This window comes from Nematolebias whitei, chromosome 4, assembly GCF_014905685.2.
Source record: "Nematolebias whitei isolate Nwh7 chromosome 4, NemWhi1, whole genome shotgun sequence".
NCBI classification, from domain to species: domain Eukaryota; kingdom Metazoa; phylum Chordata; class Actinopteri; order Cyprinodontiformes; family Rivulidae; genus Nematolebias; species Nematolebias whitei.
The window spans coordinates 19,843,683-19,857,450 of record NC_056501.1 but is presented as its reverse complement, the minus strand read 5'-3'; the positions used below and the strand labels follow the sequence as shown (position 1 = coordinate 19,857,450).

General features: G+C 40.0%; 1 protein-coding gene across 1 annotated transcript; it reads left to right on the top strand.

Annotated features, from left to right (window-relative positions):
* hrh2a (histamine receptor H2a) lies at positions 1-1,017 on the top strand. Its single transcript, XM_037675846.1, has one exon. It carries the CDS (start codon positions 1-3, stop codon positions 1,015-1,017), a length of 1,017 nt encoding a protein of 338 aa, XP_037531774.1.
* The last annotated feature ends 12,751 nt before the right edge of the window (positions 1,018-13,768 follow it).

Below are 13,768 nucleotides of genomic sequence, written 5' to 3'. Positions count from 1 at the left end.
ATGTTGTCAAAAGTGACACTGGGTGTCATCCTTTCCCTGCTCATCCTTTTGACTGTGGGTGGTAATGTGCTGGTGTGCCTAGCTGTCTGCGCCTCTCGACGCCTCCGCTGCCTCACTAACTGCTTCATTGTGTCGCTGGCTGTGACAGACCTGCTGCTCGGCCTGCTGGTCCTCCCGTTCTCCGCCCTCCTCCAGCTCAATGACGAGTGGCCGCTCGGCCCGGTCTTCTGCAACTTCTACATCTCCATGGATGTTATGTTGTGCACTGCCTCCATCTTGACGCTGCTGGCCATCAGTGTGGACCGCTACCTGGCAGTGACCATGCCTCTGCGTTACGCCTCACTGGTGCTGCCGTGGAAAGTTGCTGTAGCCCTAATGAGTGTTTGGACAGTTTCTGTGGCTGTGTCTTTCTTGCCCATTCAAATGGGCTGGAACACAGTTAATGGCACGGTGCAGAACCATGGCCCGTGGGCCTCAGAGAAGAGGTGTCGTTTTGAGCTGAACAAACCGTACGTACTCACTGATTCCCTTCTTACTTTCTACCTGCCGCTCGGAGCCATGTGCTGGACCTACCTTCAAATCTTCCGCATTGCAAGGTCTCAGGCCAAGCGTATCATCAGTGCTCGACCCATTTGCATCACCAGCTACAACAGCAAGAACAGCCCTCCTACCAGTACCACTCTGGTTTCCAGTGTTACAGCCGTGGCGCTGAGAGAGCACAAAGCCACACTGACTCTGGCAGCTGTGATTGGCGCTTTTGTGGTGTGCTGGTTACCTTACTTCATACTATTTACAGTACTGGGTTTAAAGGAGCATCCAGACCCTGGCATAGTACCAGAATTCCCTATTGTGTTGTGGCTGGGCTACGCCAACTCAGCCCTCAACCCCATCCTCTACGGAGCCCTCAACAGGGACTTCAGGTCAGCTTACAGCCACCTACTGAGATGCCGGGTCCCCACCTACACTGGGTGGAGAAGTCGACAGCCATCTACTGTTACAGCAGGTGAAGCAGTTTGACTGAAACTGCTGAATCCCCACCAATTCAGATAGTTTCATTTATAAGTAAGCAACTGCGTTTTGTAGTTTGTAAATACAAGATTATGTTCATGTGCTAAACTTTTCTGCTTTTGACCTCAACTGTTTCGCTGAAGTATACACACCTGTCTATCAAACCATTTGACAAACAGCATCCTTAATTATTTGCATTTTTGTGCATTTATGACCATTGTAGGGCTGATGATGCTATAGGCAATCATGTTTTAAATTCATTTACACTTAGTACAGAACTCAGTGAAGATTTTAGGCAGGTGTGGAAAAATGCCATAAAGTCTAAATATTCTCACAAATATTATATTAAATTCCTTGATTAATTAGTAATGCAAAATTATGAAGCAGGGGAGCTCTAAATCAAATCAGTATTAATGTGCTCATTCGTTGTCTTCAAACAGCATCAGTTCATCTGCAATAGGAGCGAGTCTGAGTTACTGAGGAACTCAAACATCTTGGAAAACTTTCCACAGCTGGTCTGTGAATGTAGACCGGCTCGTATCATTCTGCCTCTTTATGCATTTGCTGCACCTCACCATCACTTCCTGCTTGACATTCAGTGGACTAATTTCTGCTACAAATAAATGATTTTAAACTTTACGTCAACAGTCCAGAGCTCCTACTTCCTTTTTTTTCTTGCACCCTGTTTTTTTAATGATTTTGTGCATAGTTGTGTTGATTAAGACACTACAGCCTTTTAGCCATAAATCCTCAATGAAGTCTTGACAATCTTCTCTGAACACATCTGAGTCCCGTGGGGTTGAGCCATTTCTGAGCTGTAGGACATCTCAGTAACCTTAATGTGTATTTCATTACTTTGCACTTTGCAAACTCAAAAAAAAATGTTCAGCTAGAATCCATATTTGTGAAAGCATTTCTACTTTACAGCATTTTTTTTCCCACACCTCTCCAAAACTGCTACACTGCACTCATTTATTTTCCGTTACTTGTATGAGATTTTATTTTGCTTTTCCTCCTTCCTCCTTCACATGTTAGCCATAGGGATGACACTGCTGTGCGGTCACACCCCCGCAGCCTGCAGGGCAGCTGTAGCAGATCAAAATGTTACACTTCAGGACATGAACAGCAGGACAGCCACAGCAACTATCCACTTTGCAAACGGCACTGCTGCTACAGATGTCAGTGGCAATGAAGGGTAATTACTTTACAGCGTATTGAACACCATGTTTAGTTGGTGTTGTTTAAGAACTACTTAAAAACTGAAGCCTCTACTCGAGTGCAATATGACTAGCACAAACACATTTGGAGATAAATCCCATCTCATCGTTGACCTCCTGGAATCCAGCTTGTGCCGAGCTGGTGCTGATCAGGTGGATGCTGTGCTCATTTTACAACCCAGTCAGAGTCTGTCAGCCTGAGGAGAAAGAACAACAAACAGACCAAAGATGGACAGCAATGTAACAGCCCCCCCACATATTCAGTGCTGCAGCAGAACCAACCATAATACCACATGTAAGTAGATATACTGCACATATTGACATCCCCGTGGCCCCCACAGGCCATGTCTTGCCTAGAACAAATGAACTGTGACACGGATCCTAGCTGTGTCATCCACAGTGCATTAGGCCATATGGCAATATGTTTATTAGGCCAAGAAATGCACTAACAGCAACATGATCCAGTTATACAACCTGCTTATACCACGTTTTGCATTTAGCAAAAAATTAAACATAAGTTTGTAACTGCTAAGTCAGTTAAAGCCACAGAAGTTTATTTGTCTTTTTAAACTGTTTTATAGACTCTGTAGAGATACAGAACTGAGTTACCTAAAAAAGCAGGCACGATCTAAACCAAAATACACAAATAAATGAGTTTTTTTTAATGAATTGTAAATGTATGTGAGCATTTAATAGACATCACATTTTTCTCTGCAGTAATTGTTTACCAAAATGAAAACTCTATGACAAACAATTTTCCCCTCAAGTTTCCCTCTTGGCATCAGGTTATTTGGTATTGGCAAACATTTTGCTTCACACAAGCTCTCCTCTGCTACCTGTGAAACTAAAAGCAACCAGAACACGGAGCTGTAGAACATTTTTCAAACAACATTTTGAACATCAATTTTCAGCGCACGTGACTCTTACATCTACAGTATTATATTCTACATAGTATAAAATATGAATAATGCACCTTTAAAATATTAAGTAATATGTGCATTAATGTGCTTTTTGAACTCACAGTAACGTTGAAGTTGCTTTAGTGATTGCTTCTTTTCACCGTTGTATATTGATAACTAATGTAAATAAATAGAGGAGAAATAAACTTTTCATGATTTTCATCTGTGTCCACCCTTTAGAACTCACTCAACTCAGATTTCAACAAGAATAAGGTAAATCGCCACTTTGGCAGGGGCAGCATGGTGGTGAAGTGGTTAGAGTTGTCGCCTCAGAACAAGAAGGTCGAAGGTTCGCCTCCCAACCTTTATGGGTGGAGTTTGCATGCTCTTCTTATATGGGTTTTCTTGGTGTGCTCCGGTTTCCTCCACAGACCAAAAACATGAAGGTTAGACTAACTGGTGACTCTAAAATGTGTGTGTGTGAGAGAGTGAATGGTTGTTTGTCTCTATGATGGACTTGTGACTGGTCCAGGATGTACCATGACTTTCGCACAATGACTACTGGAGATAGTCACCAGCTCCCCCAGTGATCCAAGAGGAAAAAGTGGGAAAAAAAAAAAAAGATTTGGCAACTCCACACCTCATCAGGCTCGTTCTTGGTCTTTGGTGGACATGCTTTCCTGGACTGGAACCCCTGTGGTTAAAAGAAAGAAATTAAATCTGCTGGATAATAGCCAGTTAGCTTGTTGGACACTAGTTTCATCAAGAAAAGGACAAACTTTATGTTGACACAAGAGTGCTCTCCAGTGGAAACTTGAAGTACCACATCTTCAGTTTAAGGCAAGTGCAGATTGTTCTTATAAATTAATTTTCCATCAAAATTAGCAAAAAGGAGAAAACCTTTGACCAGGCCTTCAGCTTACATGTCTGTGTATTAGAATGTGTAGCACGCAAAATAATGTTTTGTGCTGATTTTGAAAAATGCAGCCACCTTTTACATTCTACTTTCATCTGTAAACATGTAAAAGTGACAAATATATGTACTGAATCACAATATAAATGTAACCAAGTGCTGAAAAAATACAACATTGTTCCTACAAAATAAAAAAAATAACATTTTCAATAAAGAGAAACTCAAAGACGAAATAAAAGTTGTCGTTCACACATCACATTTCATACCACAGTTTGAAACTATCATCTTAATAAATGATGACGTTTAAACCCTTTTGGTCTAGTCTTAAAAATATTGTTTTGTGCAACATCACACAATATCATAAGATCTTGTATGATCTCGTAGTGCTTGGAGTTTGGTGCAGTCTAATTCAAATAAACTGGAACAAACAAAGATGAAATTTCAAACTTGGAAATCTGGAGAGCTCTTACCAGCCCTGAACTGAAAATCAAATGTGGCTGACGACGTTGCAAAAATAAGCTTTTTTTATTTTAATTTCTATCACTTTGTATCTGAGTAAATAAGTTTCATACACAGAACTCCCCAACCACTATTAAAGAAAATCTTTCTGCAGTGTTGGAATGGACAAGATGAAGGGAAATCCATTGTATTGCATTATATCTATTGCAATGGTTTGTTATCTGGGTGTCCAAATACTTTAAAAAGTATTCAGTTACTCCAAAATGCTACTGCCAGAGTTTTAATGAGAATTAGTAGGAGAGATCATATCTCTCCAGTTTTAGCTTCTCTTCATTGGCTCCCTGTCACATTCAGAATATAATTTTTTAAAAAGCTTAATTCTAACCTACAAAGCTCTCAACAACCTAGCTCCATCTCACAGATCTTATTGTTACATATTTTCCTAACAAAACACTTCATTCTCAGACTGCAAGTTTACTTGTGGTTCCTAAAGTTTCCAAAAGCAGAATGGGAGGCAGATCGTTCAGTTATCAGGCTCCTCTCTTGTGGCACCAACTTCCGGTTTCTGTCCGTGAGGCTGACACATTGTCCAGTTTTAAGACTGGGATTAAGACTTTCCTGTTTGATAAATCCTATAGTTAGGGTTGGCTTGGGTTTCCTGAGCTATCTGCTATAGGCTTAAACTGCTGGAGGATAAACTGACCACATTTCGTCACTCTGCTGCCATCTTTACTTACTCTGCTCTACATGTTTTGTACTTGTACTTATTTCTATCCTTGACAAGTATTTTTGTATTTCTTCCAATAGGGGGTACACCTGCACCTACACCTGGACTTGCCATTCTGTGTGTGTTCCTCCTTCCTGTCCTCTCAAACTTAACCAGTCGGAGCAGATGGCTGCTTTTCCCGAGACTGGTTCTGCTGGAGGTTTCTTCCTGTTAAAAGAGAGTTTTTCCTTTCCACTGTTGTCATTGTGCTTGCTCAGGGTGGAAGACTGCAACGAAGTGAAGATTCAATGTGTCTGCTGGCTTCCTTTCTTTGATTTGATTTGATTTGATTTGATTTAACTTACAGGTATCTCATTGAGTCACAAGGACTCAAGAGATACCTGTTTGGAGCCAATGGTGGGGGTTAAGTGCCTTGCTCAAGGGCCCAGAGCAGGGCAAATGAGGGTGAAGGCAGATGTGTGCCGATCACTTTTACAAATTGGCTTTTGTATGTATGTGAATGGTTTCTGTTCAGTGCACTGAGACAACTTCTGTTGTGATTTGGCGCTATATAAATAAAATGAATTGAATTTACCGGTAACTGAATTGTCTTGTTTATGGTAGTCAGCCTGGTCACTGAGCGCAACAAGTAGCATACTGTAGAAGCTGTTAGACGGAAAATCATCATATTTTATCCATTTCTGAACTGAAAGTTGTTCATTGCCATGAAAGGATAAATGTGTAAATGTCATATGTACAGTGGGGGGTGGGAGTTGAACCCAGGCTGATTCTGTACAACTAAAAAAATGTTAAGTATTATAGTACTTTCACTTCAAAGGAGAAAGACATAATATCAGCTACCAACTTACAAACTTGCATGTCTCTGAAATAAATATGTGATCTTTAAGCAAAACAGAACTCAGTACTTGTTGGAGAAACCTCTGCTGGCGAGCACAGCAGTAAGACGTTTTTGCTCACATCTCAGGAAGGATTTTGTCCCATTCTTTTTTTGCTGAAACTATCTAAATCTTGTATGTGTCTTGACACATTTCCTGTAAAATTGAGGTCTGGAAACTGGCTGCGCCACTTTATGACCTTACTGTGCTTCTTCTATAGCCACTCCGTTGTTACCCTGACGTGTTCTTTGAGTTGTTATGCTGCAAGACCCATCCATCATCAGGGTTCTGGTTGAGGGAAGAAAGTTCTCATTCAATTTTTTTATGTACATGGCACCATCTGTTGGCCTTCAGTAAGGTAAAGTCATCGTGTACCATTGAAGAAGAAAAAAACAGCTGGTGATAATTTTTTATTTTTTCCATTTTTGCACCAGTTGTCACCTTCTCACAGATCTGCCTGCTGATGGACCACCGCAGCCTTGTGCAGATCTACTTTCTGACTTTCTTTGACAGCTCTCTAGTCTTGCCCATGATGGCAGAGAGGTCGAAATAGAAGAAATTGATTTTGTAGACAGGTGTGCTTTATACACATAAGAAGCTGCGATCAGAAGTGTCTGAAATTGAGATTCAAATCTGTGTTCCACATGGACACAGAACTAATCTAGGTGTCAGAAGGTTAATGATATACAAATCAGGTTGCAACTTTTATGTAATGATTTTTATGGATTTTTGGTTCATACTTTGTTTTTCTTCGTTAAAATTTTACTTAGAAAATAATTTAAAGACTGTTAGTTTCTTTGTAAAACTTGCAGGAGATCAAATAATTATTCCTCCACTACCTAAACCCAGTAAAAACACAAATACAGTAGTCCCACGCTACTTTGCGGTTTGTTTATGGTAGACTCGCTCTTTCGCGGTTTTTCAAAATAAAACTGGACATGTCACACAATTGGCTGATTGATGGATGAGCCGCACAATCGGCGTGAAATTTAATTTAAAATAAATTATTTTAAATTATTTAGCACCTGCTGCACATTTGTGCAGCCCATACTGCAGGATAAACTTCCTGCTGCAGCTGATCAGCTGTTCTCCATGCAGAGCAGAGAAGTGGGCGTGGCCAAGAGTGCTTGCAGATGGCAAAGAGCAGAGGAGACAGGGAGCTGAGAACATGATATTCTGTGCTCTTTTAGAGCGTTTATAGTTTAGAAACATTGTTTAGAATATTGCAAGAGTGTGGGAAAGGTTTAAAACACCTCAATATATATATATATTTTTCTTTTTTTTTTTTTTAGCCTTTATTTATCCAGGTTAGTCTCAATGAGCCACGAGAACTCATTTTCAAGAGAGACCTGTTTTTTTAGGGAGCACATGGTGGGGGTTAAGGGCCTTGCTCATGGGCCCAGAGTGGGGCGAATGAGGGTGGGGGCAAGTGTGGGTGTTTCACCTACCCCACCCACAATTTTTGATGTTGTCGGGGCCGGGGCGTGAACCGGCGATCTTCGGCTCACAAGCCCACCTCTCTAACCTCTGCGCCTAATAAAAATAAACTACTTACTACTTGTGCTAATATTCCTACTTGGCGGTTTTTCACTTATCGTGTGTCTACAGGGTACAGATCCCCTGTGATAAAGGAGGAACTACTGTATTGCATTTTGTAATTAAATAAAACATTCTCTTCACAACCTTGTATTTGTGACATGTGAGTTTAAATTAATACCAAAAAAAGTTCAAACCAAATGTAGCAAAAGCTTTCAAAACAATTTTTAACCTGATTTTGTCAGGAGTGAGGAGGAGGAGACAATCTGATGCAGTAAATGAAAAAGTTGAATATCTGCTCTTTTTTCATCTCTAAATTGGTGTTCTATGTTTTTTTCTTCAGTCTTCCCATTGCTACAAAAATACCATGTGTCTTCTACTAATCTTGGTCACTTGTCATCCTCCTTCATCTCAACACCTGTGTTTGTCTCAGAGTGACCAATGGCAGCTCACACCACATGAAAACCATTCATCACTGCTTCTTTAACTTCAGATTAATGTGGAGAAAACAGAACTGTGTATGCACGCATACACACAGGCGCAGATCACACACTCACACACACGGCTAGCTCTGAATAAGCTATCAATCATGGATATTGTCATTATTCTGTGTCATCGACAAGACACTTTTTTCTCCCTTTGTACGCCGCCTTTCGCTCAATCCCCTTTCCTTTCTTTTGAATCTTGCACACACACACACACACACACACAGACCTAAAGACAACAAGAATCATGAATCATAAATCTTGTGAATGCCATCTAAAGACTGCTCAGTGCTATGAGAGAAAGAGAGAGAGAGAGAGGTGATTGATAAATGAGAGTGAGTTTTGGGGAAAAGCCAAAAGATGGACAGAAGGTTGTAACCAGCAACACCGAGGTTGGAAGCGGCAGTTCAGGGGTCAAACGCATCAGAGCAGCAGCGTGCAATATGGCCGAGAGACAAGAAGAAAATGTAAGGAGGAGGGTGAGAGGAGAGGGAGAGGAGGGAGTAAATGGTTGAAGAGGAAGGGGGGAGAGGAGGAGGAGGGGTACGCTGCCACAGTGAGGCTAAAGCCATAACTCATCTTTTATTAAAAATAATGAAAAAAACTTAATGACTTAATAATATCTCGAGAAAGAGATAGGGAGAGAGACAAAGATGGAGGAAGGGACAAGAGAGGACAAAGAGGAGGAAGTGAGGAGAGGGAAACCTGCACTGAGAAAAGAGGAAACAGGGTCAGCGAGCGTCTGCTTTCTCTCCCCGGTCATTTGTTTCACTTTTCAAAGTTCACTCAACATTCATTAGACAGACAGGGACAATCAGAGCGAGCCCAAGCTTTCTGCCGACCTAAATCCCAAAGCCTGCTTGGTAATTAAAGGCACTTAACAACCAATTAACAGTGATGAGCTAAATTAGCAGGATATTACCTCCTTTGACTCATCCACTGCATTATCAGTGTGTTGAAATGGCAATGAACAAACCTCAGTGGCCTGCGTTTGCATGTAGGCAAATGACGGATTAATTACTATTAAAACAGCAGCTTCTTAATGAGCTTGGAAACAATTAGAGAGGTCGTTAGCATGTGGAGAGAGGCTGAGGACGGGAGGAGGGAGGGCGTGCACAAAAACAAGAGAGAAATCTTCATTGCGAAGCAATACTGATTAAATGGACGTACGGTCGCACTCATCGCCCAATATCCACGGACTTATTAAATACATGACATCACCATTTGTCTTTTCTACCATCAAACTACTTTCCTCCTGCCATTATCTTTCCCCCCTTTCTTCTCAACTCTGCCTTCGCTTCATCTCTCATAAAAAGCCTTTTTCTTGCTCTTCCATTTCTTCACTTTCTGCTTTTTTTTTTTTTTTAAAAAAAAACCTCCCATTTCTTCCATCCCTCCTTCATGCTTGGGGGGCACAGTCCTGTGAAGGAATTTAATATGCAACTTTTATATGAGAAACCAATCGCATACGTCTGGGTCTATTGGGCTCGCAATCTATCGGCCTGGACGGCTAATGCAATAGAGAGAGCCAGGGCTATTTATCACACAGGGAGCTATCTTTCCCTCTATCTCTCCCACTCTGCCCTCGCTCTCTCTGTCTTTATTCAAGCCCAGATTCCTGGCTGCCACTAAATCAGGCCAACTATGAGCTATGGCTGCCCAGAGGGCATCTCCTCTTTTATGGGAGGATTTGGATTTTGTATCTACTGGTTCCTCGGTGGTCGTTGAGACGATGCTAACGGAAGCTATAAACATCCAACAAACAAAGGCAACAACCTAAATGTCCCTCTATCCCCACAGTAATGATAGTGAACGTTCGGAGAAATATGGAAGTGGGAGGATGAATAAACCTGATGAATAAGATATCAGGGGCAGTTAGAGCGATGCTGCACAGATTTGTTGCTGTGCGTGTTTTCAGATCAAGAAGGGGAAATGATTGCACAGACATGGAAGTTCACATAAACTCATCACTGACATTAATCACATTGCAACATTGGGCTTTCAGTTTTACTTCTAAACTGGTATTTTTCTTTGCAACACTGTGATTTAATATATGTTTTAAAAGAATTGTGCACAAGTTTCAGTCTACATTATTTTTATCAAAATTTCCAGAATCCAGGAACGGTCGTGGCTGCAGTTATCAACTTTTAAAAGATCTTCTCAAGATCATAAGTTGAATTTGTTGTTTATTTTTTTACTTTTTTTTTTTTTAAGACAGCCAAGCTAGTGTTATTTCATCTTCTTGAAAAAATTATTTTTACTTTATTGAAAAAACAATTGTTGCCTGTTTTTTTTTTTTTAGATCGAAAGAAGATTTGTTCATCTGTCATATCCTAATATGTTTAACCAAAGGCAGCTGGACTTTTTTATTTCTATTTTATCCTTTATTTATTATTTGAGGGGCTTTGTCGGTTCAAACAACAACAACAAAAAAGAATAGAAATCAAAACTTTTCGTTTTCTTCAGCCAAATGTGAATTGTAAAAACTCCTCAGAAGATAAAGAAGAGAAACATCCATATAATGTTTAGCTTCCTCTTGTTTAGACCTTATCATTCACAGGATGACTGAGAACCTGCAGCGTCTTTTGTCACATTCTGTTTTATCGTTCATTGACTTGCAGCCTGTCCAGGGTGTCCCCCGCCTCTCTCACAGTAGCTGCTGGACATGAGTACCAGTGACCCCCATGACCCAAAAAGGAAGAATTCAATCCAGTTTATTTAAATAGCACCAAGTCACAACAGAAGTCATCTCAGGCACTGAACAGAAAATTCATATATACAAAATAATAAGTTAATACTTTTTATCTGAGGAGCAGACTGCTTTGAGTTTAATTCCATCACAGACTCTCATCTTGAGCAAGCACAAAGGCAACAGTGGAAAGAAAAAACTCCCTTGTGAGGAAGAAACCTTTAGCAAAACCAGACTCAGGATCAGTGGTCATCTGCTTCGACCAACTGGGTTTGAGAGGAACAAGACAAAGGAACAGATACACAATGGCAGGTCGAGACTCATAAGATAGAAATAATATCAAATGAAAACTATTCAATTTTAGCAAATCATTTTAAGAAATGAGGTAAATTTGTCCTCTGGTAGTCTAAGCCTATAGCAGCATAACAAGTCAACCTTACCTATAGGATTTATCAAAAAGGAAAGTCTTAAGCTCAGTCTTAAAACTGGACAATGGGACAGAAACTGGAAGTTGGTTCCACAAGAAATATCTTCCTCCCATTCTTCTTCTGTAAACTATAGGAATTGCGAGTAAGCCTGCAATCTGAGAGCGAAGTGCTCTGTTAGGAAAATATGGAACATTAATATCTCAAAGAAAATCTTAAATAAAATTTCAAACAAGATCTTGAAGAAGCGTAAAGATGAAGATGATAGATGGATGATTTGAAAACATTCTCCGCATTTTAGAAGGAAAAAAAAAATTTCAGGTTTAAAATGTAACATGTTCACATAATCTCATTAAAAGAAGCTTTGGTATCCCAGGAAATGAGATGTATAATAATTTTTTAAATGTCTATAAAACATATTTTTCAGCATGATATTTCTCGACTATAGAAATCCACTTGAAGCGAAAAGTACACACATTATTTGAGTGCAGATCAAATGTCTGTATAATACAAATCATTTTTTCCACAATTTTCAATTCTTTAAGAGCTCAGAAATCTAATTCAAAAGTTGAACTTTGACCTTCCTTATTCATCTAACAGACTCGTTTTATGAACATTTTGAGTGACTGAGATTTAAGCGGCCTAACCATCGATCATCAAGCTATCTATTATCTTTATCCGCTTCTTCCTTTTTGGGTTGCGGGGGTCACTGGTGTCCATGTCCAGCAGTCACTGTGCGAGAGGCAGGGGACACCCTGGACAGTCCATCACAGGGACACAAAGACACAAATGAGACAAACAACCATTCACTCTCTCACTCACACCTAGGGACACTTTAGAGTTGCCAATCAGCCTAACATGTATGTTTTTGGTCTGTGGGAGGAAACCGGAGTACCCCGAGAAAACCCATGTATGTACGGAGAGAACATGCAAACTCCACCCAGAAAGGTCTCAGGACATGATTTGAACAGGCAGCCTTCTCGCTGAGAGACAACAGCTCTATCAACTGTGCCACCGTGCTGCCCACCAGCCCAACTTACAATTTTAAGTTATGCTGAGGAGTTTGGAAGAAATCATAACTGCATTAACTTTAGAAAATCCTGCTTCATGAACTACAAAACGGCCCTTAATCATGTTAAATCATCCAGGATAGACAGCTGGTGCAACAAAAATGTCACGTTTATGAAATTTAACGTGATTATTTTCATTGTGACCAAATAATGTATACTTCATCTCATCAATAAGCTTTACTCCAGAAGGTGTGATTTTATGGACAGCCTGAATAGCACTTCATTTTGAAGGTGTTGGTTTGAAGAAGGGACATTTGTTTGGGATGGCAGCCTCTTTGTCTGCAGCTCTGTAAAACCACAGCTGCTGTAAACTGTGGCTCAGCAGCTTCCAGTAAATGTCATGCTGGTGCCTTTATGGTCCTGGGTTCTTCCTGATCAAAACTATTTTCTCTCAGCTCAGGGGGACAATTGTGTCTCCCTCCAGTCTTTTTGCACAGCACCCCCACCTGTCAGTAACAACAGAAGCAGTCAGTCAGTCATACCAACTAAAGTTAGATGGCATCAAACATGTGAAAATTTGTGGAGATTATGTTTGTGTTTATTACAACAAACAAAACTACTGTACATTTTATTTGAAGTCATCAAATAATATATTAGTCATTTAGTTGAGTGTTAGATTCAAAGTGCAGTGTGCAAAAGTTGTAACCCACCTTCATGACTTTTTTATGTTGTTTTTTCAAGCAGTCACACTTTTGTAATCTCTTTAAGAAGATTTCGTTTGAAAGCTCTTCAGATTTCTAGAAACATTTTATTGTTTTTTTTTGTTTTTTTTTTTTACTTTTTCACATTTTTGTTGAGTGTGCTTTAAAAAAAAAAGAAAATTGGGCCCAAGGACAAAAGAAGAAATGCAGTAGTCCCTCGGTTCGATTACGTTCCACCCCCCACCCCAGCTACTCTCACCTGCTCCCTGTTGTCATTTTGCACATATATTTCCACTCTTCTTCCTCATAGACTCACAGGCACCATACCTGCAGTCTGGCATTATGTATTTTCATGTCATGCCTGCGTCTTCTCTCTTTGATTTCTTAAGTTTGTAGATTTGGCCACATCAGCCTTTTTTGTTTTGCTAAATAAACTTTAGTTTTTGGATTTTTAAACTCAAACTCCTTGTGTCAGTCAGCATTCCTTGGTCCAACTACCACAAATCATGGCAAATACTTTTTTACAAATCACATTCTTTTCAATGTCAATATAAGGAGTTTTTTTTTCTATAGTATGTTCAGAAGCAGCAAAGATGACTAAAGTGCCAAACAAGTTGGTCAATACAAAACAGAAAGAATAAAACATAAATGAGCAAAACTAATGCAATGTCATCAAACACAAAACAAACAAGTATGATAAAATATGTTAAAAGGAGGCGAAGACAAAATAAAAGATGTTAAAGGACTGAAACTGAACTTGGGTTTGTAAGAAGCTAATTGCAAGGCAAGACTTTCAAGACTAGTTGAATCTTTTTTTTTTTTGG